General features: G+C 46.1%; 1 protein-coding gene across 1 annotated transcript; it reads right to left on the reverse strand.

Annotated features, from left to right (window-relative positions):
* Nucleotides 1–25,531, reverse strand: Bsdc1 (BSD domain containing 1). The gene is made up of 11 exons (XM_005079487.4): nucleotides 25,468–25,531; nucleotides 25,169–25,229; nucleotides 21,487–21,603; nucleotides 19,336–19,503; nucleotides 17,066–17,120; nucleotides 15,419–15,534; nucleotides 14,800–14,868; nucleotides 14,623–14,701; nucleotides 13,394–13,864; nucleotides 3,284–3,387; nucleotides 1–1,367 (listed from the first exon to the last, which is right to left on the reverse strand). Exons 1-11 carry the CDS (start codon nucleotides 25,476–25,478, stop codon nucleotides 1,335–1,337), a joined length of 1,284 nt encoding a protein of 427 aa, XP_005079544.1. The 5' UTR covers nucleotides 25,479–25,531; the 3' UTR covers nucleotides 1–1,334.
* Nucleotides 25,532–26,086: the final 555 nt, after the last annotated feature.

The raw sequence follows: 26,086 nt of genomic DNA on the forward strand, positions 1-26,086 counted from the left end.
TTCTGTTCAATCACTTTAATGCTGTTATGGCAAATCTGTAAAAGGTTCAGGACAAACTTTTTTTTTGTTCCTTTTTAATTATAAAACTAACAGCTGTTAGAATTTTTCTTTTTCCTTTTTTTTTCTTTTTTTCTTTTCCCAGCTACAAAATACTCTGGGGAGATGCAGTATAATTTAAAATATATAATATTGCACAAACAACCAAAAGGTTAATTAAACTAAAATAATTACAAAGAGAAAACCCCATCCCATCCAAAAAAAGAGAAAGAATTAGCATTCTCTCTGTCCTACCCCCTTCACTGAAGGTTTGAAGTGAAGTGCCCACCATTCATGGTACCCCTGACAAGATCCCTTTAAATAAGTCACTGGTGTATGCACCAGTGCCTAGAATCACCAGTATGACCTCTGTGGAGTACCAGGTCTCTGTGTGGCCCTCACTGAGCCCCAGGCTGGTCTTCAGGAAGGAGCTCTGCAGGAGACAGCGAGTCTCAGGGTGCTTGCCCCAGCCCATCCCTTCAGGAGCAGAGGACTGAGGAGGAGCTGGCCTGCTGATGGACTGTGAACACTCGCTTCTGCTCACCCCTTCATAGAGCTCACAGCTGGCTTGTGTCCTAAGCTATGGGTCAAGGTAGGTAGCTGCTCAGAGCACAGAAGGGCCTGAACATGGCTCCCTCCCTTCTTGGGGAGGGAGAGAAACACAAGAGCAGACTCTTGTGGCGGCACAGCTGGACTAAGGACATGGGTGCATCTGACATGAAAAAGCCCTGGGAAGATGTAGGGATATCCCAGTGTAGGCTAAAGGAGAGTCAAGGTTTGGTCTTCAGATTCTGAACCCATGGACCTTTCCAGGAGTGGAAAACGCTTGGGAGGGAGATTCCACAGAGAGGCAAATTTCTCAGAGATGATTGCTTCTTACTCACTGGGACAGGAACCAAAACACTCTCAAGGGCAGGTGCCACAGCCTTCTTCCTTGTTAGCTTACTAGCTTATGGGTCCTCAGAGACCAGTGCTTCAGCTCCTGTCTGTACAGAAGAGAGCTACCCCAGGAGGTTTCCCAGAAGGAATCCCTAGAACAGCAGAGAAATGCAGGCTCTCCGGTGATGGGGTACGGGTCATGCCTTTAGGTCATCCTAAGGTTGGCACAAGTCAGACTTCTGGATTTGTATTTAGAAAGGCTCTTCAAAGGTGTGAGCAGAAGGCCAGCAGGGAGCCACCAGAATCTGTACCAAGTTCTGGATGGCAGAGGCCTTTTGGGGGGACATTCTCAGTGTCTTCCAAGGCTGGCTGAGATTAGCGAGCGAGGAAGGTGGGGAAGCTGCTTGCTCTGGCTCCCCTCATTCCCAGTCCTCCCATTCAGCATCTTCCAGCTGCAAAGGTGAGGAGAAAACGAGAGTACAAACACACTTACTCCTCTGAGTCAAGCCCAGAGCCCACCTCCTCCTGCTGAGCAAGGCTAGCACTGGAAAGGGCCCATCCCCACAAGTAACCCCTAGCTTTAGGGATACACTGGGGGACACAGATGCATACTGCCTGAAGGAGGGGCTTGCTGCCTTCATTGCTTCAGATTCTACTTCCCCCAACTACAGCCAGCTCTGCATGGGATGGTCTGCCTGAGGAGCAAAGGCCATGCATCTTAAAAGCCAAGCACTGAGAGACGCTGTGACTATGAACAGGGCAGCAGCGTGCTGGTGCTGCAAGTGCTAATGTAGACAAAACTGCTCTTCCGTCAACTTTAAAGGAGCTGGACAAGCCTTAGGGAGTGTTGACTTGGATCCATTTGTCAGGTTAAATGGACTCTCTCCCCCTCCTGTTAGAGATATGTTCTCTTTGACAAGGTCTTGCAGGGGCTCTGCACTTACAGCTCAAGCCTGTTTTCAGCTGACTCCTGCTGCAGTAGACTGAGTGAGCTCCAGTACCCTGCCTAGTGGGTTTTGTTGTATGTTTGCTTATTCTTTTGAGTTGGAGATCTAGCTCAGAACCTCCCGAGTGCTTTGGAGAGTGTGCAAGCACAGAGCCATATTCCCAGCCAAGCGTATCAGGTTCTAAAGAGAGCTAGAAGATAAACATGGGGTCTTCTGTAATAGTGAGGAATAGGTCATTAGTTGCCCAGCTTTTCAATATGAAAAAGCAGGTCCCTGGTGGTTCAGGCCTAAGGTAAGAGGACTGATGCAAATTCATGACCAACCTGGGATTTAGTGAGTCATTGAAAACCTCCACCCCCTCTATGGAGGGAAAAAGAAAGGGAGATCAGGGAGGAGGGAAGCCGGGAGAGAGAAAAAGAGAGGAGAAAAGGAAACACGACTAAGACCCCATGTCTCTCTAATTCTCTAAACTGCCCACTTTTGTTTTTGTTTTGAGACAGAACCTCTTGTGTAGCGCTAGTTGTTCTAGAACTCGATATGTAACCACGCTGTCTTTGAACTCAAACTCAGAGATCTGTCTGCCTGTCTCCTGCGTATTGGGATTAAAGGTGTGCGCTATCATTTCTGGCCTAAACTGGTCCAACTCTTGATTTGGGGAGGCAGCAAAGAATGAAAACAAAAGGCTCATTTAAACTGAGTAGCAGGAATGGGTTTTTGTCCACTGGATGCCATCATATGACAGGCACCATACTTATAGTGTTTACATGATTTACCTTGGTAGAGCTTCAAAGCCAGCTAGTTTCAATCTTATATTTTAGATGAGGAGAGAGGTTAAATGACTTTGTCTCAAGGATCTTCTGTCTCTAAGGCCAGGAACCTGCTAAGGTCCTGTAAGTCACAGGACCAGGGTCAGGCTTCAGTATCTAAATACTTTTCTCTATTTTTTTTTTTTTTTTTTGGTTTTTCGAGACAGGGTTTCTCTGTGGCTTTGGAGGCTGTACTGGAACTCGCTCTGTAGACCAGGCTGGCCTCGAACTCACAGAGATCCACCTGCCTCTGCCTCCCGAGTGCTGGGATTAAAGGCGTGCGTCACCAACGCCCGGCTACTTTTTTCTATTTTAATCAAGGCCCAGTTCAGCCTGAATTTGCTGTTCACTCCAGGCAGTAATCTGTGTCTTCCTGAGCACTGTCTTACGCTGGGAGTGTGTCAGCATGCCCAGCTCAGCATCAGTTTTCTTCTTCTTAAGTGATACACACCTAAGGTGAAGAATTCCTTCCTGCATCCAGCAGCAGCATCCTTTCCTGCAGGCATTGGCTCAGCTGGATGCAGGGAGCAACATCAGGGCAGCAAGGTTTGTAGGGAAAGGGCTTCGACCCTGACATCATTGGACCAGCTTGCTCTGGCCGATTAGACCACTCACCTCACCCGAGGCATCCACTTTGGAAAGTGCCATCTGCACTTCCTCTTCAGTCATGTCCAAGTCAAAGTCCTTCTCCCAGTCCTCACTGATGTCCGTGCTTGAGCCTGGAATCATAGGACACATGAAATAAGCATTGCGTGACAAGGACGGAGTGTCTAAAGATGGTTATTATGCACACTTTCTCGTGTATGTATGCTAGCAATGTTTTTTTGTTTGTTTGCTTTTCGAGACAGTTTCTGTGTAACAGCTCTTGCTGTCCTGGAATGTGTACTGTAGACCAGGCTGGCCTTGAACTCAGAGATCTGCCTGCCTCTGTCTCCTGAGAGCTGGGATCCCAGATGTTTACTACTGCCATCCGGCATGCTGGCAATCTTTAAGGGAGATGACATGATACAACATCTTTTGAAGCATTTTCAATTGGGCTCAATGATCTTACCTGTAGAACTCTAAGGGAAAACCCTGGATGTAATTCTAAGGGATATAACTCAGGAGTAACACACTTATACAATACAACCAAGTCTAGTTAGAACCCTAGTAACACACACTTAGAGCTGGGGATAGCTCAGTGTTTGCCTATATGCACAAGGCACTAGGTTTTGTCCCTCAGAATGTATCAAACCAGGTGTGGTGACATCTGCTGTGCTCTCTAGCACTTGGGAGACAGAGGCAGGAGGTTCAAGAGTGCAGATCAGCCTTGACTACATAGATTTTTCCAGGCCAACCTGGGGTACATGAATACTTGTCTTTTTTTTCTTGAGATAGGGTTAACTATATAGCTCTGGCTATCCTGGAACTTGCTATATAGATGCTGGCCTTGAACTCACAGAGATCCATTTGCCTCTGCCCCTTGAGTGCTGGGATTAAAAACATGCCACCAAGCACAGTCCCTCCCTAAGGATTTGTAGGAATTTAAGAACTGGGAGGAGGGAAGAGCTCATAAGCCACTGTCTCTACCCAAAGATCTACACAGTTAACAGTTGCTGGGGGAGAGAGGTGGTTTCTGGTTCTGGTAAACTACCCATGATTCCGTAAATAGTTCCTCACCTAGGCTCTGGTAAGTAATCCTAACTCATGAATTCACAAGAAAAACAAAGAGGGTAACGGAAGGTGAATATGAATAAAATACTTTGTACATATGTATAAAAATTCTGTAACAGCAGTGGAGTCTCTTACCTCTTCCAAGTGCTAGGACTAGACACATGAGTCACCATGTCTGCTTATTTTTTTTGAAACAGGTCTTACTATGTAACCCAGGCGGCCAAACTCATAATCCTGCCTCAGTCTCTCAAGTGCGGAGATTATAAGCCTGGAACCACCATCTAGCTGACAAACCTATTTTATCCTTTTTATAATTTTTTGGTATTTTGTTTCTGGGACAGGGTTTCTCTGTATAGTCCTTGCTGTCCTCGAACGCATAGATCTGACTAGCATCAAACTCACAGAGATCTGCCTGCCTGAGTGCTGGGATTAAAGGTGTACACACATCACCACCATAACCAGCAACCCCCTGGTCAGCCCTATTTATAATTTTTTTGAGACAGGTCTCAAGTGTTCCACACTGGCCTCAAAAATCTCTATGTAGCTGAAGATCCTCCTTCCTCTACTTTCTTTTGATGGTTTTTCGAGACATCGGCTTTGGAGGCTGTCCTGGGCTGGTCTTGAATTCACAGAGATCCGCCTGCCTCTGCCTCACGAGTGCTGGGATTAAAGGTGTGCGCCATCACCACCCGGCTTTCCTCTACTTTCTAAGAGATGGGATTAGAGTGTGAGCTACTGTGCTTGGTTCATGCAGTGCTGAGGGTCAAACCCAAGGCTTCCTGCAACTGAGGCAAACACCACCTTATTTTAAATCACAGCCCTTTCTCTTCACTCTGTTCTTTTTTTTTCCCCATTGCATTTATTTTCTAACATATGTTTATTCAATTATAAAGGGTATAAACACAAGCTCCAAGAGGACAGGAATATCTGCATATTTTTTTTTCTTCTACAGTTCCTGTTTAGAACATCAAGTTGATACCTAACATTCACAGACCTTTTATCTAAGTCAGCAGCTGGACAACTATTGCCTACAGGTCAAATCCAATCCACTGTTTCTATGGAACATAGGAGCCTGCAGATTGGTTCAGTGGATGCTTGTTGTCAGTAACAACTTGAGTTCCATCCCTACAACCCACATGATGGCAAAGAGAGAACCAACTCCCAAGTTATTCTCTTACTCCAAGCTTGTTCATGCACAGGTATGCGCGCACACAGACACACAGACACACACACACACACACACACACTCAAGCAATGTAAAAAAAAAAGGGGGGAGTCCAATCTGGAAAGATGGCTCAGTGGTTAAGAATGTAGACTGCTCTTGAAGAGAACTCAAGTTCAGTTTCCAGCACCCAAATTGAGCATCTCACAAGTGCCAGTAACTCCAGCTCCAGGAGATACAACCTACTCTAGCCTACAAATGCTGCACTCATGCTTACATGCACAAACCCAACTCTCTCTCTCTCTGTTCTGTCTCTCTCTGTCTCTCCCTTTCCCTCTCCCTCCCCCCCCCACGCTATTCTTGCAGAGGACCTGATTCTATTCTCAGCACCCACATGACAGCTCACAACCTTCCATAACTCCAATTCCAGGGGATCCAACTCCCTCTTCTGATTTCTGAGGGCACTAGACATATCTGGAACACTGACATACATATATGCAGGCAAACATTCATATAAAATCTTTTAAGTGGTACATTCCCCCTCCCCCCACCTTGGGTGTTTTGAGACAGAGACCCTGTTTCAAAAATAAATTTAAAAATGTAAAAGTCTCTTAAAACTTTTTTGGGTGGTGCAGGCCTTTAAACCCAGAATCTGGGAGGCAGAGGCAGATGGATCTCTGAGTTCAAAACTAGCCAGGGTCAACAGAGAAAGTTTTAGGACAGTTAGAGCTGTTACACAGAGAAATCCTGCCTCAAAAAAAATTTTTTGGAACACCTCCTTGTCCCTTGTTTACATGTTGTCTGTGGGTGCTGTCATGTGGTGGCAGCAGAGCTCAACAGTGTCAGCAGAGGGTCTATGGCCCAAAGCTCAGGGTATGTGTTATGACCTGGCTCTGCTCAAAGCTTACCACCTGCTGCTTTGTGTGATTCTGCCATAGTGCAACAACTGCTTTAAACATACTTGGGCAACATTTCTTCAGTAAGAAACGAACTACAAAAATAGCTGTCCCGATGTACATTCTGTACAAAGGGCCTTTCGTGGACTTTTCTTCCCCACCACCCCATGTAATTAAGGTCTTGGAGCCCGGCAGACCTGGGCTGATCATTATACCTATCGTGTAGTATTGGGCAAATTATTCTGCACTGCAAATTTATTCAAATTATGCTGGAAAAAAGTCTGGGAAGTAGCTCAGTTACTAAAGAACTTAGCATGTATAAAGCCCTAGGTTCAATCCCCAGCACTGAAATCAAACACCAGGTGTGGTGGCAAACCCTGTGATCTCAGCACTTGGAAGATAGAGACAGGAGGGACAGCCATTTCCGGTGGATTCAAAACTAACCTAGGACACATGAGATCTAGTCTTAAACCACCCTGTTTGCAAGGACCACTGCAGAAGCTTACTAATACCCAGGATTCTGTGTTACATATCCTGGTTAATTCTACAAAGAAATGAGCTTGCTGTTTGAGAAACAACAGCATTCGAATTAGAGGTATGAGTGTCAAGTGCCAATTACATGTTGAATGTAGTAGATATTTAACAATGGAGAAGTAGGGTCCTATTGTTTTCAAAGGTCTTATCTCAAAGTAATTTTACATGTGGTCCCACAGCAAGTCAGAGCAGACCCACAGCCAAGACTCAAGTTCTGATCCTGTCCAAAGCCTCCTTGTGCTGTGCCTTCAGGACACCCATCTGTTTATCTGTCAGTGTGGCTTCCTGTGGGTCAAAGGCAGATTCTGGACCAATTCCTTGTGTGGCTGTGGCCATGACAGCCTCCTGAACTTGAAGATCCCTAGCATTGCCCAGAAACGGAAATGCATCAGCTGACACTTGGGGGCATTTCACATACCTTCTAGACAGGCATCAACAGTCCTGACTTATACATGACAGAGTGAATACTTTATTGGCACAAATATGAACCACTTTCTATCCTGTCACACAAGGGGAATGTTACAAGATCTGTTTAAGAACATTAAGACTTCATGATAGAGTCTGTTTTGTTTTTTTCCAGTAATTAGTAGCCTGAAGGCACTAATCACCCACAGTGTAATTTTTTGGTGTAATAGCTTTTCTACTTCCTCAGATAAATGGAGATTAAAAACAGGTTCCACAGGTAATGGTGAAGGGCCTCTAGCTCAGGGCTATGGGCCACACACTCATCCTAGCTTCCCTTTCCTGCTCCTCGGAGACTTGGAAGAGGCACGTGCCACTTGGAGCAGCTCTGCTGCCCACAGATCCAACCTTGTGCCAACCCAGGCTGTGGAATGGGTGTAAGAGGGAAAAGGAATCAGTACCCAAGTGTCCGCTCTTTTTGTTTCCCCCTCCATCTTATGGTCATGCCCAGACCTCTGGTTCTGCAGACAGGCCCACTGTGTAGCACAGCTAGCATAGAATGTCACCTTTTTTTTTTTTTTTTTTTTTTTTGGTTTTTCGAGACAGGGTTTCTCTGTGGCTTTGGAGGCTGTCCTGGAACTCGCTCTGTAGACCAGGCTGGTCTCGAACTCACAGAGATCCGCCTGCCTCTGCCTCCCGAGTGCTTGGATTAAAGGCATGCGCCACCAACGCCCAGCAGAATGTCACCTTTTAAGATTTTCTTCTAGCAGAGGAGAGGGAGGACTCATATATGTGCGCTGACACACACTTGAAAGGTAGAGGCATGAGGGTCAAGCATTCAAGGCTCAGGCTGTAGAGATGGCTTAGGAATTAAGAATGGACACCGCTGCCGGGCGTTGGTGGTGCACGCCTTTAATCCCAGCACTCGGGAGGCAGAGGCAGGCGGATCTCTGTGTGTTCGAGGCCAGGCTGGACCGACAGCCTCCAAAACAGAGAAACCCTGTCTCGTAAAACCAAAAAAAAGAATGGACACCTATTTTGCTGTGGACCTCAGTTAATTTCCCAGTACACAACCAGCTGACCAGCTTTAGGGCATCTGGCCTCTGTAGCTACCTGCACTCATGGACACATACAGAGAAAATCAAAACTAATAAAAAACACAACAGGGGATCAGCAATTAAGAGCACTTGCTGCTCTTGCAGAGGACCTGGGTTCAGATCCCAGCATCCACATGGCATCTCATAGCTATCTATAAATTCAGTTTCTGGGGGTCTGAGACACTATTTTGGCCTCTGCAGGCATAGATGTGCGGCATACACACACGCAGGCAAACACACATAAACTAGCAATATAAAAAAAATTTAAAAAGTCCTAAGACTGGAGTGGTGGCACATGCCTTTAATCTTAGCCCTCAGGAGGCAGAAGCAGAGGCAGGCAGGTATCTATGAGTTCAAGGCCAGCCTGGTCTACACAGTGAGTTCTAGGACATACATAAAATAATCTTTAAAATAAAGTAGCATTTGTGAAGTCCTGGGTTCTATTTCTAGTACCACTGCACACAGAAACTTTCCCCTCCCTGTACTATTTCCTCCACTGTTTTAGCCTAGTGCCAGACCCTGGATTCCCCTAATATGTTTTAGGGATATCATATCCCCAGGCTGAGTGTGTGGACATGTGTACAACAGAATGGTTAAGAGCATTAGTGTTACTTCCCATAAGTCAACTCTGTTTAGCTTCCAGTTATTACTTTTCTGATCAAGTGCTTTGCAGACCAAATCTAAATGGAACCATAATTCTTAGAGAGAGAGAGAAAGTATACATGCACATGTGTGTATATGTGTGTAGGCCAGAGGATAACTTTGCATATCAGGAATCAAAATTTTATTTTTTTCAAAATTATATATATTTTTTCAAGACAGAATATCTATGTGTAGCCTTGGCTGTCCTGGAACTTGTTCTGTAGACCAGGTGGCCAGGTGTGTGCTATTATGCCTGGTCCTACAGATATATTTTTATGTGTATTTGTATGTGTCTGTGGGTGGGTTTGTGCTTGTGAGTACAGTTACTCATAGAGACCAGAAGAGGGCACCAGATACCTGGAGCTGGAGATACAGGCAGCTTAATCCTCCTGAGATGTGGGTGTTAGGAAATGAACCCAGGTCGTCTGCAAGAGCAGTATGTGCTCTCAACTGCTGAGCCACCTCTCCATCCCCACAAACCAGTTTTTTTTTTTTTTTGGTTTTTCGAGACAGGGTTTTTCTGTATTGTTTTGGAGGCTGCCCTAGAACTCACTCTGTAGACTAGGCTGGCCTCGAACTCACAGAGATTCACCTGCCTCTACCTCCCGAGTGCTGGGATTAAAGGCGTGGGCCACCAACGCCCTGCTCAAACCAGTTATTTTTTTAAAGATGTATTTATTCACATACTTTATGTGTATGAATGTTTTGCTTGTATGATGTATGTATGTATGTATATATGTTGTGTGTATGTATATGTATGTGTACCACATACATGTCCTGTGCCCCATGGAGGTCAGAAGAGGGAGTCAGATCTCTGGAGTTGGGTTCTGGATTGCTGTGAGCAATCATGTAGGAATCAGTCCCATCCCTTGTACCTTCCCTTAGCCTGAGAAGATTTCAGAAGACTATTCTGATCTTTTTTTCTTTAATTCCCCAAAGAGTCTCATGTAGCCTAGGATGACACTAAACTCATTCTCTTGCCTTTGCTTCCTTAGTGATTGGAGAGGTGTACTAGCAGGCTCAGCTTTTGTTTCTTTCACATTCCTGGATGTTTTCTTTTTATTTGACCTGACTAAAATTGAAATCTGATTAATCTCAGCGTTCAACTAATTTGTACCCGCAATGAAGCAAGCAAATGTGGCTCCACCAAAGGACAAGGGCTGCCAAGCCTGATGGCATATGGCTGTAACCCGTCCCAGAACTTGGGAGGCAGAGGCAGGTGGATCGCTGTGAGTTTGAGGCTAGCCTGGTCTACAAAGTGAGTTCCAGGACAGCCAGGGCTGTTACACAGAGAAACCCTATCTCAACAAACAAACAAACAAACAAACAAACAAAAAAAGAGAATATAACATATCATTATCACTATGTTGGTTGTTTTTTTTGTTTTGTCTACTTGATACAGCTATGATCAGAGTAATGTAGGAAGAGGGGACCTTAATGGAGAAACTGCCTTGCTTATACTGGCCATTTTGTACACTTTCTTGATTGATGATGTGGGAGGGCTCTCAGCCCACTGTGGATGGCAATACACTGGGAAGATGGTCCTTAAGTATATAAGACAGCAGACTGAGTGAGCCAATGAGCAGCATTCTCCATGACCTCTGCATCAGCTCCTGCCCTGCAGTAAGTATCACTTCCCTCAGCGATGGACTGGTACCTGGACGTATAAGATGAAATAAAACCTCCCCCATCAAGTTACTTTTGGCCATGGTGTTTATCAGTGTAGGAGAAAGCAATCCATCCCCATATCCCCACAGCAGTTGCTCCTCTGAGGGAGGGCTATCTGAAATAATTTCCACTGAGCAAAGATTGAGCAGCCACTTAGAGAAGAGCAAAGTTGCATGGCTTATGAGTGCAGTTGGGGTTTGTCACCACACAGGGAGCCTCTGCTTAAGATGCTAAGTTCTCAATTGCTACTTAAGAGCATGCTCAGGGGGCTGGAGAGATGGCTCAGAGGTTAAGAGCACTGACTGCTCTTCCAGGGGTCCTGAGTTCAATTCCCAGCAACCACATGGTGGCTCACAACCATCTACAATTCCATCTGTTGTCCTCTTCTGGCATGTAGGCAGAACACTGTATATGTAATAAATAAATAAATCTTTAAAAAAAAAAAAAAAGAGCCTGCTCAGGCTGGGCTTGGTGGCACATACCTTTAATTCTAGTACTTGGAAGGGAGAAGCAGATGGATCTCTATAAATTCTACATCAGCCTGGTCTACATAGCAAGTTCCAGGTCAGTCAGGTGTACACAATAATACTCAGTTTCAAAAAAACAAAACAAGAGAATCAGCTTTCTGTGTCTCCCTTACGCAGGAAAAGTTTGGGAAGGAGGCTTTAGTCACAAGCTCAACACGTCCCCTCAAGCTGGACTGGGACTCCTCAGCATCTGCCCTGACTCTCCACCTGTCTCCTTGATGCGTCACTGCTGATACTCAGATCCCCCTTTCTCTGAATGCCTCCAGAGTCAAACCTGTCCCATACTGCTCACGCTTCCTCACAAAGGCGGACTTCTGCCCCTCCTCCGTCAATGTCTCATAAAGAGCAGGCAGGAGCTCAATGGATGACTTCACTAAACAAAGTGTAACAGAAGCAGTGTGTTAGAGACTGGAAGCTTGTATGGTTCCATCAGGGAGCAGGGTGGGTCTGTGATGAGCCTATTGATCAGCTTCTGCAGCTAACTGTCATCATGCTGCAGGCCAGATCTCACCTGAGGGGCAAGTTTTATGGCAGTAAGTCTGTCAAGAGGTGACAATCTGCATCAGGATCTTGGGAGACACAGAAAGCTGACAGCTGTACCTTTGCCTTTAATTCCTGGAGTTGAAAAAGTTGCTCTTTCACATGAATGCAGTCTTCAGTCTAAGACTCCATCACATAGATACTGAGGTCCTGCTGCTGATGGTGGCTAGGACCAAAGTCTGTCTCCATGGCTCATAACAAGATTTGACTTTCCCAGGGTTCCACAAGGGAGAAGACCTCTAACAACACAAAGGCATCCCCAGAAGGGGTAAAACTGAATCATTTAAAAGACTAGAAATGAGCTGGGTGGTAATCGTGCACACCTTTAATCCCAGCACTCGGGAGGCAGAGGCAGGCGGATCTCTGTGAGTTCGAGGCCAGCCTGGTCTACAGAGCGAGTGCCAGGACAGCCTCCAAAACTACACAGAGAAACCTTGTCTCGAAAAAAAAAACAAAAACAAAAACAAAAAAACCAACAAAAACAACAAAAAAAATCAAAAATAAAACAAACAAAAAAAACAACCCTACCATGTTGGTCATGGTGATGATTCATTCCTGTAATTCTACCACTTGGGAAGCTAAGGATCCAAGAGTTAAAGGCCAGCCTGAGCTACATAGTGAGGTCCTATCTCAAAAAGCCAAAGCCAGGGACTAGGGACAGGGCTCAGAAATTAAGATAAGAGTACTGGCTACTTAGAGGACCTGGGTTTGATTCTCAGCCCCCACATGGAGGCTCACAACTGCCTGTAACTTTAGCCCTAGGGGAAATGCAATGCCTTCTCCTGGACTCTGTGGACACTGTGGTGGTTTGGATGTAACTGGCCCCTATAATCTCATAGGGAGGAGCAGTGTTAGAATGTGTGGCTTTGCTGGAGTGAGTATGACCTTGTTGGAGGAAGTGTGTCACTGTGGGGGTGGGCTTTGAGGTCTCCTATGCTCAGTATACGCCCAGTGTCTCAGTCTACTGTGGACTGTATATCAACATGTAGCCAGCACTGTCTACCTGCACACTGCCATGCTCCCCACCCATGAAGATAATGTACTAAACCCTGAAACTGTAAGCCGCCACCCACCCCAATGAAATGTTTTCTTTATAAGAGTTGTTGTGGCTAGGTGATGGCAATGCACATCTTTAATCCCAGCACTTGGGAGGCAGAGGCAGGTGGATCTCTGTGAGTTTGAGGCCAGCCTGGTCTACAGAGTGAGTTCCAGGACAGCCAGGACTGTTTCACAAAAAAACCCTTGTCTCAAAAAGTAAACAAACGAACAAAGAGTTTCCCTGGTCATGTCGTCGCTTCCCAGCAATAAAAACTCTAACTAAGATACGCTGTTACGTACATGGTGCACACATAAATACAAACAGATAAAACAACAGAAGGTCAAAACGAAGCCAAACAAGAAGAACCCAACAATTTCCAAATGCATCTTTCAAAGATCATCTAAATGCTAGCTAATAAAGTATGACAATATATATACAACTATCCCCCCATTACCACAGAGAAGTGTATCTGCTCCTAGGATCATGGCAAAGGACACAGACACACTACACAGACACACATGGAGGCAGCTCACACAGCCTCTTGTTCTCAGGCCTCCAGACCTACCTTTCTTGCCATTGTTGGAGGGTGTAGACTTCCCACTGTCTGAGTTTAGCTCGAATACTCGTAAGTCTGTGGGCATCTCCTCTCTCAGGGTCTCTACTCTGGCTGGAGGCCTGGGCTCTGGGCCACTGGCTCGGCCGGCAGGCATCAGAGGCTTGGAGGGGACTAGGGGTGGAGGTCCGGTCTCACCCTCACCCTCAGCCAGACTCTGCTCTTCCAAAGATGCCTCAAGTAGCCTTTGGGACAGGTCTTTGGGCAGCACTGGTGCCTCGGGTACAGCAGCAGGGTTGGCAATCTGTGTCACGAGGGAGATGCTCTCACTACTCTCTGATGGAGTCACCTCTGTAGGGGGTTCTACTGGAGTCTCTTCACAAGGGCTCTGGGGGCCAGGTCCATCTTCAGGGGATGTGGAGATTTTGGTCTCTTTTGGAATCTTTGCCTCTTTTGGAGATGGTGCAATGCCTTCAAGTTCCTCTATAGAGAGAAAAGTAGGGGAAAGGGGGAGTGCAACCTAGTCAGCCCTAAGACAACTTTGGAATATGCACATCCTGTCTTGTCTACTACAATGAAGACTAGCCTACATCCCTCAGTGCTACCCCAGCACAGGTTCTTTTGCAGATATTCCAAGCTAGTCAGTCTCACCTATACAGAGGCCAAGCTGGATTCCAGCAACACAGCCTGAGATGGTCTAAGACATTTAAGTCAAGGCCTGGAAATGGGTCTGCTCTAGGTTTAGGTCGGACTCTATTCCATCCTATGCAAGCCAGTACTTACTTTCAACTTGCTACCTCACTGTAGAGAAGGGACACTGGCTTCTGCTAATGGCTATCCACACAATAAGTTCTTAGTGGAGGCTGGATATACAGTGTGAGTATTTAACACATCCTGACCTCCTCTGCCTCTGGAGTATTAGGCACTTCATATGTCACAACCCTGCAGTCTTATGTAGAAGCCAGTTGGGGACAGGGAGTTTAGATGTTCAGTGTGCTCCTCAATAACTATGCAACAGCAGGTTCATATGTGACGTGGCAATCTGTTCCAACTGGCATATGTGATTTCTGTACCCAAACTCTAGGTCCCACCAGCCCTGTGTGATCACTCCTTGTCAGCTCTGACGGCTTAGCATGTATACTGTATCCTTTCCTACTTTTCCAGGGACGCCAAGTCTTCTCAGGTCTTCTAAAGTATACAGACAAGCCTGTCACCTGACCACCTCATTTCAAGCCTCTTACCTTCTTCCTCTTCCCACCCAGGCTCCTCAGAGATGCTCTGGTCAGCCCGCTGCTTCAGGGCATCCCTCCGGGCCTGCTCCTGAGGGGTGGGAGAATAATGACCAGGGGGTTAGGGCAAAAATCTAGCCTGCATCTTCCAGGGCTTAGTCACTGGGTCTTCCCATTAATCCAGCATACCTGTTCAAGTTGGTGAACTTTATAGAAATACCGATGCCAGAATTCTGAATGGGAAACAGCTGCTGGAACCTGGAGAGGAAATGGAGGTAAAATTTGGGAATATGTGTAGAGTCCTTTAGTCTGCTCCCAGCCACTCTAGAGTATAAACACAGGAAGTAGTTTTTTTTTTTTTTTTTTTTTTTTTTTGGTTTTACGAGACAGGGTTTCTCTGTTTTGGAGGCTGTCGGTCCAGCCTGGCCTCGAACTCACAGAGATCCGCCTGCCTCTGCCTCCCGAGTGCTGGGATTAAAGGCGTGCGCCACCAACGCCCGGCTCACAGGAAGTAGTTTTACTGTACTCGTCAAAGCCCCTCTACCCACTTTAGTTTCGACCAGACCCACCTTCCGGGCCCAGCTTGGCCAAGGAAGGAGAATAGAACCGCCACAGACCTGCTCATCTTTCTGATTCTCACCATTCTCTAACTGCCAGAAGCCTGGCAGGCAGGTCAGCCTCTTCCGGCAGCTTCTCAGCTCAGCACATGGCCCATCTGGCTCTACAGTGTCCCCACTATACATGTCCCTCCCACTTCCCAACACCTCAGGCTGGGAGCCAGCTGAGGTCCTGCCGGCTGAGCACTCACCATCTTGGTGTAGAGGGCCCGGATGGAGGGGCTGCCTACAAGGAGCTCTGAGATCTCCCCCTTTTTCTCCTCCAAGCAGAACTGGGAAAGCCAGGCGTCAAATAATTCCGGGGGCCCTGCAGAGGGATAGAAGCTGATGGTCAGTTCCCTGTGTCTAGGGAAAGAACACTGGGACTAAAGAAAACACTTAAGGCTGGACTTGAACAGTAAAGAAAGCTTAAGGGTTGTTTTTTTGTTTTTTGAGATAGGGTTTCTCTGTACTGTTTTATTTATTTATTTATTTATTTTTGGTTTTTCGAGACAGGGTTTCTCTGTGGCTTTGGAGGCTGTCCTGGAACTCACTTTGTAGACCAGGCTGGCCTCGAACTCACAGAGATCCGCCTGCCTCTGCCTCCGGAGTGCTGGGATTAAAGGCGTGTGCCACCAACGCCCGGCTTAAGGGTTGTTTTTAAAGCCACTTTATCCAAGGGATAAAGAGTCAGGCAAGAGACGGATGTTGGTGGCGAAGGGCTAGGTGGTCTTTCCAAGATCAGGATCTCTAGAAGGGACCAGTCTCCAAGGTCTCCTATCTCTGCTACCACTTCAGTCCTCTGCGCTGGCTACTGAAACAGCTTTTCTTAATGAGGACCTACACTGTCAGAGCCAATGGCTATGTCTCTGTCCAACCTCTGCCCTCCTCTCCCTCTTTTGTTCCTTTCCTCCTCCTCTGAATGTCTAGGTCTGCCTTTGCCTCACTTTGTGTCTCCTCATGAGTCTCCCCTAAGTCATTTTGGCCTCCTCTGACAATTCCTATTTCTTTGCAACCCAGAATGCACCCTAGGTTTTGCTAAATTGCCCAAGTTAGCTCTGAACTCATCCTATAGCTCAGCCTAGAACCAATCTTTCAATTCTCCTGCTTCAGACTCCGAGTAGCTGATATTTTAGGAGTATGCTATTGTACCTGCCTGTCAACAGATTTTTAACGGCCCTGCGACTAAAGAAAAGTCTAGAATCATTACCATGAGTCTTTCATGACTAAGCACAAACTGCTTATTCTGACACACAAACCCCTCCCCAACTGGCTCCCTGGCTGCCTTCACTTCCTCACGAACTTTAATTTAGTGTCACCAAAGGGGTTCCCCGTTCTTGTCTGAATAACCGTCCACTCCTAACACTACTCCTGGGCTCCACATGCTCAGGCAGCCAGGTGCATTCCTCTGGGCTCCGACTGTCCACTCTGCAGAAGGAGTCAATCAACTCTCAACTCCCTGCGCTTCATTCCTCGGCTCCCACCTGTCTTTGCAGCCTGGTTCTCAAGGAACGGGCAGCTTGAAGGCTTACCTGACTTCTGGTCTCTAGTTTCTAGCATGGGGCGTAGTGGACAGGAACCCAAAGCAGGGAGGGGAATTAGGGATGGCAGACAGCTGACCAGAGAGGACAAGGGGTCATTAGAGCAAAGCCTCAAGAGGCAGAGTTAGGGTTTAAATACTTGAGGTTCAGGGAGGAAAGGGACAATAACCTACTGCATAGAAGTATAAGGTACTACAGGTCCTACACTGTCCCCAGTATGTAGGACTACTTGGCCTGTGCCATCTAGAATAGAGACCCTCCAGTCCATATCTTCTCTATCTTCCTGCCCACAAGCTCACCCCCACTGCTACTCCTCACCATCGGGTTCGTTGCAGTATGTTGCCGGGTCTGACTGCAGACTGTAGAGGCGAGCCTGTAAGCAACAGAAGAGAAATCTGGGGAGGTGGATGCAGAGAAAATCCTCTCTGTACACAGCACCAAACCAGCCACAACCCAGCATCCCCCTTGTTAGTCACCAAACCCACAGGACACATTAATGATCATAGTGGCACTCAGCTAGCCCCCTAAAACTAAGTCCCTCAGAAAAAAGTCTCTTACCCAATATTCCAACCCCGAGAACTAAGAAAATACAGTAAGAAGGTTAAATAAAATTATATGCATAAGTTTTGGAATATGTGAAATTTAAAAAATGTCAAATGCAATTATGTTACTAAAGCCCAAATTTAAGGGCAAATTGTGAGATAATGTAATTAAATATACCCAAAATAAAATTCAACAAGGCTGAGCAGGTAATAAACACCTTTATTAATTCCAGCACTCAAGAAGCAGAGGCAGGCAGATTTTTTTTTTTTTGGTTTTTCGAGACAGGGTTTCCCTGTGGCTTTGGAGGCTGTCCTGGAACTCGCTTGGTAGACCAGGCTGAGGCAGGCAGATTTCTGTAAGTCTGATAAGCTTGATCTACATACTGAATTTCAGGTCAACCAGGACTGACATATATAGTGAGATTATGTCTCAAAACAAACAAATAATTAATTTGAAAAATCTATCAACAATGCTGGGCAGTGGCAGCACATACCCTTAGTCCCAACACTTGGGAGGCCAAAGCATGCAGATCTCTGAGTTTGAGGCCAGCCTGGTATATAAAATGAGTTCCAGGACAGGCAGGGTCACACAGAGAAACCTTGTTTTGAAAAATCAAAAACAACAACAAATCCACTAACAATAACCAGGCATAGTGGTACATGCTTTTAATCCCAGCAAAGACAGAGGCAGGTGGATTTCCTGAGTTTAAGGTTAGCCTGGTTTATAGACTGAGTTCCAGAACAGCCAGGGGATTACAGAGAAACCCTGTCTTGATAAACTAAATAATGATGATGATAACAATTCCATCAATAATACCTTGTACTAGGATATGATTCTGTAGTGGAACACTTGTTTAGCATGTATAAAGCCAACAAGCAGAGAACAAAGTTAGGTCCAGCACAAGAGAAAAGAAAAAGTAAATTTTGGAGCCACTCTACCAAATAAATGCACTGTAAAGCTATGCTCCACTAGGGCCACAGGAAGACCAACTTCAGCTAATAAACAGCAAAGTCCTTTTTCCTCATACCACACGAAGCATGGCTGTCTGCGTGGGAACTGCAGCAACTGAGTTTAGTGATGAGTCCCTGGGATAACTTAGATTCTTATCATTTAAAATGTCAACGTTCTGGCATGTTAGTAAACAGTGCCAGTAATGCAAATTTGGAATGGCAATCCAATGTGATAAGATGCAACAAAGGCCTGACTGCCATGATACATTATGACCCTGTGAATTCAAGAGAGACTGCCCAGGAAACAGGAGACAGTGGCACAAACACTGCTCTAGTTGCTAGCAGTTCATGGGTTCTGACTGGTGCATTTATTTTCAGTGGAAATTAGTCTTAAAGAACCCAACTATGAAACAAACTATGCCTCAAAGATGTTCTTCTCAGTGTTCTTACTATGGTTGAAAGCCGAAAGGAATTCAAATGTGCAACACCAGAAAGTGATTGAACAAATAATGCTATCTATACTCATTTGCAAGAATTTAAAGGCACTGAAAATTGGTTAGGAAAACCCACAAAGACAAAACAAAAATCCAACCAAACAAAAAACCCAAGTAATTATCTTCTTTATTATTTTCATAATAATAAAAGAAGTTTATTTATTTACTTACTGACTTATGGCTTTTCAAGACAGTTTCTCTGTGTTGCAGCTCTGGCTGTCCTGGAACTCCATTTGTAAACCAGGCTGGCTCAAACTCATGGAAATTTGCCTGTCTCTGCTTCTGAGTGCTGGGATTAAATGCTTGCTCCACTATCACATGGCTTTTATTTGGTTTCTTGAGACAGGATTTCTCTGTGTAGTCCTGACTGCCCTAGAACTCGCTCTGTAGACCAGGCTGGCCTCAAACTCACAGAGATCCACTTGCCTCTGCCTTCCAAGTGCTGGGATTAAAGGTGGGCACCACCACTGGCCTTCTTTTTTATTGATGTTCTCCAATTACACATATTTATTTATAATTTTAGCCTGAACGCATATTACTTTTGAGATAAGAAGTTGGTGGGTGAAACTTTGAGTCTCTAGCAAAGGCTGTCAGCAAATACCTTGGTGCCATCATATGGCTCAGCTGTGCCAGAGGGTGTGCCCATCAGGGTGATGACATCGCAGTCGATGGTTTTGTCTGGTGAGGGGGCAAAGGTGTCTGAGATCACCCCTAAGAAGTCAGATAGCCCCTTCTTCATTTTTTCTGTTGCCCCTGAGGAGCCTTCAGTCTGCAGAGAAAACCAAAGAAAGGAAGACAGTGTCTTAGGAACAAGTTGAAATCTGGGGGATAGCAGGTAAAGAAAGCATCAGGGGAGAGGAGTACTATGTATGAGGACATGAGACATGCTTAAAATCCTCCCCATCTCAGACTGGAGGAGGAGATAGGTAGAGCCCTCAGTTCCAGTTGGGGGTTTTGAACAGGGTCAAGGTAGGACTGAAGAGCTCTTCAACTGGTTGTTCCATCAAAACATCAAGGCAAACTAGACTGATCAAAACTTGACAGGAGAGCTAGGGATGACTCAGTTAGAAGTGCTTACCGTGCAAGCATGAGGACCTGAGTTAAAATCCTACACACTCATGTAATGAGCCAGGTATAGCCAGGCAGTGGTGGTGCACACCTTTAGTCCCAACACTCGGGAGGTAGAGGCAGGTGCATCTCTGTGAGTTCAAGACCAGCGTGGTCTACAAGAGCTAGTTCCAGAACAGCCTCCAAAGCCACAGAGAAACCCTGTCTCAAAAAACCAAAACCAAATAAACAAAACAAAAAGCCCCAGCCCCCCCCCAAAAAACCCAAACCAAACCAAAACAAAACAAAAAAAAAAACCAAGGTGGTGGTTACACAACACCCAACATTGTCCTTTGGCTTCTAGATGCAGGTGAACCGCACATATTTTCAAGCCTACATGAACATGTGTGCACGTACACATATACATTTCCACACACACACACACACACACACACACACACACACACACACACACACACACACACACACACACGTGCACTCACCCAAAGAAGATGCATGTCATTTTAGCAGGAAAGAGCCTGGGATGAGTAATGGTTTTTGTATCCCATGTCTAATACTGACAGGCTATGAGACCAGAATCTTCAAAGTCTGTCTGACATGGGTGTTGGGAATTTTAGAACTTAGGTTCTCTGGAAGAGCCATCTCTCCAGCCTCTAGTAGTATTTATTTATATATTCATTCATTTATTTGCTTATTTGTTTTGGCTTTCTCACAGAGACAGGGTTCCTCTGTGTAGCCTTGGCTGTCCCAGAACTCACTCTGTAGACCAGGCTGGCACTGAACTCAGAGATCTGCCTCGGCCTCCTGTACAGGGAAAACAGTTACATACTACCAGATCTAACTCAAAATTTGTTATAACATGACCTCTACTAATCTCAGAGTGGCTGACTTAGCTAGACATCAAATGAGGAAACATTATCAGAAAACAAGACACACTAGAAGATTATCTTTGATAAAACAATATTTTTGCTTTTTATACTGTGCTGGCTATAGTCACTGAGAGGAGAGAGCCTCAATTGAGAGAATGCCTCCATAAGATTAGGCTGTAGGGAGACTGTAGGGCTTTTCTTTTTTTCCAGGAGAGCTTCGAACTCACAGAGATCTGTCTCCTGAGTGCTAGCATTAAAGGTGCTTTCTTTTCTTTCCTTTTTTTCTTTTCTTTTTTTTTTTCTTTTCTTTTTTTTTTTGAGACAAGGTCTCTCTGTGTCACCTGACTGGCCTAGAACTCACTCTGTAGACCAAGCTGGTCTCAAATTCAGATCCACCTGCCTCTGTCTCCTGAGTGCTAGGAGTAAAGAAGTGAGCCACTATTGCCTGGCTAGTGTTTGTTTTTTAAAGAAAGTATACACAGGGGTCTATTAACAATTAAAAATAGTTAAGTTAACTAGAGTTACCTCATGGAAGGGATTTCAGGTATCTCTAGGCTGCACTTTTCACCACATATTTGTTTACCTGCATTTTCTACAATGCAGTATTTTTTGCTAAGGGAAAACATTCGCTAAAACAATACAGACATAGAAAAACTATTGATCTTAGCTTATATGCTTGACAAACAATTCCTTCAAAGTGGGAGGAAAAATACCCCTATCTCCCCCCCTAATGAGGGAAAAGCTGGGGGCCTCCACCAGGACCCCAGGGCAGGCCAGACTGTAAGGGGCGGCCCCTCAAGGTGGGCAGTACTCACAGCCAGCTTCTCCTTGACCACACTGGCTGTGGCTGCTATGGTGCAGGCCGTGTCATGCTGAACCACCTGCGTAAATTCTGTCAGGTCCCGCTTCATGAACTCCAAAGCTTCAGTGGACTATGGAAGACAGAAGAAGGACAAAGTTGGAAGGTTCCATCATTCCATGTGTCTGGGCCTCTTCAGCGCCAGACAGGTATGTGGAAATGTTAGGTGACATAAGAGCCAGAGCTTGGGAATAATGCTTACTTGTCCCAGTTCATGACCAGGGACTACCTGGCAGCAGAGAGGGAAATGCCTGCTATTTAGCACAAGGACCGAGTTTCAGCCCAGGAGTGAGTCATTGTTTCTCTCCTATCAAATGACCTCAAAGGCAGAGTGGCAAAGTGGAAGACACATATTTTCTAAACATCCAAAACAGATGTTTTAAGTCCTATCTGCTTTGAAATTTCCAGTAATATAATAAAAGGTATGTGATTTATTATTTCTTAATTAAAATATCTTTGAGACAGTATCTTACTTTATTTCTGGCTATCCTGGAACTCACTATACAGACAAGGCTGGCTTGATAGAGATCTACCTGCTCTGTCTCCCAAGTGCTAGGATTATGAATACCACCACACCCAGGCAATATGCGATTTTTTTTTCAAGGAAGGATGGATCCCCAACCCCCACTGCCAGTCTTCTGATCCCCAACCCCCACTGCCAGTCTTCTGGGTTCTATCTATCCATTAAGTTTCTGTGAACTGAATGATACCTTTTCCTGCCTAACCAACCTGTTCAGAGCTAGCTAGCTATCTTGCTCATATCATGCTCACCAACTTTTGGAACCATGTGTGTTCACCCCACCCTGCAAATCTCTCATTTTACATGGATCAATCACATGAAATTTTGTTTTGTTCTGAGGTTTCCCTGTGTTGGCTGATCTTTCTACCCCTGCCTCCCTCCCAAGTGCTGCATATCATGCTCAGATTACATGTTTGTAGCATCATGCCCAGTTAAAGCATGGGTTTTTGTTTGTTTGCTTTTTTTCCAAGACAGAGTTTCTCTGTGTATATTTGGTTGTCCTGGAATTCATTCTGTAGACCAGGCTGGCCTTGAACTCACAGAGAGCCACTTGCTGCTACCTTTGGAATGCAGGGATTAAAGGCGTGTGCCACCACGACCAAGAGCATGGTTTTAAGTATTCTGTATTTTCCCCCCTGGGATGGGCCTGCCTACTCTTTATTGGCCTGGCATGACTGTGAGTGGGACAATGAGGACCCACTAAAGGGCTGAAGCAATGGGATACAACGAGATTTTCATTTTTGCTTGTTTATTTAATTCTTTATTTATTTATTTTTTTTGGTTTTTCGAGACAGGGTTTCTCTGCATTGTTTTGGAGGCTGTCCTGGAACTCACTTTGTAGACCAGGCTGGCCTCGAACTCACAGAGATCCGCCTGCTTCTGCCTCCCGAGTGCTGGGATTAAAGGCGTGCGCCACCAACGCCCGGCTTTAATTCTTTATTTTGAGACAGGGTTTCTCTGTGTAGCCCTGGCTGTCCTGGAACTCATTCATTGAGATCCACCTGCCTCTGACTCTGGAGTTCTGGGATTAAAGCTGTGCATTTTTAATATGTCACTCTAGTGACTGGCACAGTTTTAGGCACTCAGAGTCAAGGTGACCACAGGATATCTGGGTAGTTGTCCAGTAAGAGACAGGAATAATCCCCAAGGGGAGGTGATCCATGGTAAGAGTCTGCAGAGTAGACGCAGTTGTGAGCTAAGAACAAAGATCCTCAGAGCCCCAGGCTTAAAGGGCAGCAGAGAAACATGAGCTAAACCGAGTAAAGTTTCAAAAGGGGGTGGGTGGGGGGGCACAAGTTAGTGTCAACTGCTGTAGAAAGTTCCAGAAAGATAAGAGCTAAAAACTACCCAGTGGAGCTGGCAAGTGAGCAATGAGTGTGACTATAGATAAGTGTATGTTGGTGGCTTGGGGGGGGGGAGTGAACTGAGATCAAGCTTATTGACGTTATGTTTTTAAAGTCCCTGAGGCTGTTTAACAAAGACTTGAGGGAAGAGAAAAGTAAGAGAATGAAAAGGTTTGTTGGGGAGTTCTCAGACGGGGCAAGATGCAACCGTGCCTTCTCTACCATGTCTGTGCATGTACTTGGATGTATACTACAGAGAGGAGACTCACGACGGAGCAGAGAAGGAGCAGAGGAAGACAGATTACACGGCCCTCTCAAAGGGCTAGGCTCTGGGGCAGTGCTAAGGGAGCAGGGAAGTGACTGATCCAAAGGGAGCCAGGCTGGGAAGCAATGGCAAGGAAAGCAAAGCAAAGGAGCAAAAAAAGTAGAAGAAAAAATGGTGATGTGACTAAGTTTTACCTATGGTACTTAATAAAAAGAGTGAATGCTTATACAGCACTTAAAGTGCTACACATGGTTCTTAGTGCTCTATATATCATTTAATATTCTTGACATCTAATTAGATAGGTATTATTTCACTTTACAGGTGAGGAAATGAAACCTTGGAAGGTTAAAAGACTTGCCAAAGTCAAATGTGGTAGTCCATGCCTTTAATCCCAGCACTCCAGAGGCAGGTAGAGCTCTCTAAGTTTGAGGCCATCCTGGTCTATTATGAGTTCCAGAGCAGCCAAGGGGCTACATACACAAGGAGACCATGTCTCAAAACAAAACAAACCACCACCAACAACAACAAAATAACATGCCGAAGTTCCCATACACGTAAGGAACTAAAGGGAGAAATCAAGTCTTCCTTTTCTGAGATGACCCTTGAAACACACAGGAAGTCCTTGAGTAACACCTGCTGAATGAATGCCACACTTTCTTTGCAGAAGCATGCTACTTCGAGATCTCATAGTAAACCTTAGTGTAAAGACCTCCTTCTTCATCTTCAACAAAACAAACAGCTCAGGAAATGCTCAACTGTACTGGGCTGTAGTCAGAGAGACTATCCAGGTCAGGGAAAGAAAAAAAAAATTGCTCCTGATGTACTGGGCTGACTCAGGGTCAGAAGCCTCTTGGAGTCTGCCCTAAAGCAGGACTCACTTCATTTGCTTGAGGTAAATAGTAATTAGCTTTCCCACAGCTTAGCTGGGCTGGTTTAAAAAAGAAAAATAACACGGGACAATACAGAACTACCCACCGGCACTGCCTATTACAGGGACAAGCGTTACTTACTCCACAGGGATTACTTAGCAGCCATTTCCCCAGGTCTCCACTCTCTGGCCATCAATCGGTCCCTCTGCAAATCACTCACTCGGGCAGGGCTCCCCAGGCACCAGTGTGCACGGCAATCCTCATCTCTACCTGGGTTCCTGCTTTACACCTTCTCTACTACCCCTTCCTCGGCAAGGTCACGACTCCCTAGCCTAGACAAGATGTTAGGTATTCATAACGGCAACTAAGCGGCTATTTTGTTCGCCTCCCCACCATACTGAGCTTTCTGAAGATACTACGTCTATTTGGCTAAGGTCTGTCCCAACCTGTCTTGAGAATAGCGATTATCATATACGCTAATTTTAAATTGTTATAAGAGTAAGGTTTTGTTTGTGGTGGTGTTTCATCCCAAATGGCCTCATAGAAGCTCGAAAAGCCCAGGCAGGGCTAGCTGGATCCGGTTGCAAGGAGACAGCGCGGAGCCCTGCAGAGAGAAGCAGCTTGGCGCTGGCCCTGCTTACCTTTTCTTTGACTGCCTGGTAACTCTGCTGCAGCCAGCTCCGCCACCACCCCACGTCCTCCCTGTGGGAGACAGACACAGCTGGAGGCCCTGCAGTGTGACTCCTGCCCACCCTCTGCTGGGGCCGGCGGGGGAGGCTTCGCGGGCCGCTTCCCCACCCCCTCGCACCACGCCTCCAGTCTGCCCTTCCAGCTCGGTCCGCACCCGCAACGGTAGCCTGTCCCCTACAGGGACCCTGACCCACCACCCCAACCCCCGGAGAACCCAAGCCCCAACGCCAGAGAGGAACGACAGGCTCACCCTTCCGCCATCTTGCCTACATGACATCACCACTATTTACCGACCTTTGACTTCCGACACGGCACCGCCCCCTCAGACTCCGCCCCAAAGCTCACTCTCCAATCCTGAAACCCGCACAGCCCTCCGCCAAAACCCCGCCCCCTCCTACAGTATGCCCCTCCTCTGTCTAAGCCGAGTCCCAAATTCGATTTCTAGCTCCGCCTCTGAACTCTCGATCCAATCCTATTCAAGATTGCCTTCGGGTTCCACCCAACAACCGCTGGATTTCCCGGTAGCCCCTGGCTACAGTGGCCTCCCTGGGCCAAGTTCCGCAGGCTCTCTAGATCGCGAATTGCAAGTAGGAAAGAAAAAGGGGAGGGCCGGCTCGAACGCCGAACGCAGGACTAGGACCGCCCCTCTTTGTGGAACCCGTTGCGTAGCAGCTGCTCAGTGTTCTGTTCCAGGCTAGGTCTGCCAGCACGGGCTGCGAGGCTCTGAGCCAGTTTGGAGGGTTGTGAGGAAAATTCAGAGACTATCCTCTGGATGACCCCCAGTATCATCTGGAGAGTCAGATACGCATTCAATTATCACAACTTTCAGTGGCCTCACTTAAGACAACGTGAGCTGAATGTGTTCTGGA

This window comes from Mesocricetus auratus, unplaced genomic scaffold (genome assembly GCF_017639785.1).
Source record: "Mesocricetus auratus isolate SY011 unplaced genomic scaffold, BCM_Maur_2.0 Super-Scaffold_100014, whole genome shotgun sequence".
In the NCBI taxonomy this organism is placed as follows: Eukaryota; Metazoa; Chordata; class Mammalia; order Rodentia; family Cricetidae; genus Mesocricetus; species Mesocricetus auratus.